At 72.9% G+C, this 969-nt stretch overlaps 1 protein-coding gene across 1 annotated transcript in view; it reads left to right on the top strand.

The window, feature by feature from the left end:
- The window catches only part of SNED1 (sushi, nidogen and EGF-like domains 1), a 53,293-nt gene that overhangs the window by 50,334 nt on the left and 1,990 nt on the right, over positions 1-969 (top strand). The window contains exons 20-21 of the mRNA XM_012734774.1: positions 349-532; positions 727-839. Of these exons, the coding sequence (XP_012590228.1) occupies positions 349-532; positions 727-839 (297 nt within the window). The remainder of the gene's footprint in view (positions 1-348; positions 533-726; positions 840-969) is intronic.

The raw sequence follows: 969 nt of genomic DNA, 5'->3' as shown, positions 1-969 counted from the left end.
GGTGAGCCCGTGTGTCGGGAGAAGGGCCGCAGGCAGGCCCTGCGCCCCAGGGACGCCTCGGAAGGGGGCGGAGCCCCCACCCCAGCAGGCGGGCCCTGCAGGGCCAGGCCGCCAGCACAGGGCAGCGAGCGCCCCTCTGGGCTGCCCGGGGCTGGGTCCCTCCCCGTCCCTGTCGGGGAGGACGGGCCGTACTTCTGCCCCACAGGCCACCCACACCGCCGCGGTCAGCCAGGAAAGCCCAAACCTGCGGCCGCTGGCCTTGCCGCGCCCAAGGCCCGCCAGCCCCCACCGCGCCCGCCAGCGCCGTCCGCACGAGTGCCGCCTCGGCTGAGCGTTCGTTGCCCCCAGGACCCCGCCCTGTTGAGGGCCTCGAGGTCACCAATGTGACGGCCAGCGCCATCTCGGTGCGGTGGGCTCTGCACAGGATCCGCCACGCCACCGTCAGCGGTGTCCGGGCATCCATCCGCCACCCTGAGGCCCCAGAGGACCAGTCCACTGAAGTGGACAGGAGTGTGGGCGAGTTCACCTTCGGGTAGGTGAGGGGAAGGCCGCCACCCCTGTGCCCCCCGAAGGGCCCGGGCTCCCTGATGCGGGCGCAAGGAGAGGCAGGCTGGCCTGCCTGGAGCCCTGTCTGCACGAGGCCCCGCTGTCCTGACACTGACCTCTGCTGGCCGGCTGGCCGGCTGGCCAGAGCCACCCCAGACCCCGCCCTGCCCCTCACCCCAGGTCCCTGCTGCCGGGACGCAGGTACAGCATCCGGGTGACGGCACTCAGCGGGCCGGGAGCACAGGCACACCTCACCGAGAGCCTGGCCACAGCGCCACTGCACGTGTGGACACGTAAGCACCCCTGCAGTATCTCTATACGGGGCACCTGGGGGAAGCCGGCGGGGCACCACAGGGCAGGCAGCCTCGCTCCGCCCTTCCGCGCACCAGCAAGGGGCACAGTGCACGGGATGAGGGAGACGGG

Source organism: Condylura cristata, unplaced genomic scaffold, assembly GCF_000260355.1.
Source record: "Condylura cristata isolate star-nosed mole 26May11 unplaced genomic scaffold, ConCri1.0 scaffold00069, whole genome shotgun sequence".
NCBI lineage: Eukaryota > Metazoa > Chordata > Mammalia > Eulipotyphla > Talpidae > Condylura > Condylura cristata.
The sequence above is the reverse complement of the archived record's forward strand: the minus strand, read 5'-3'. Positions and strand labels throughout refer to the sequence as shown.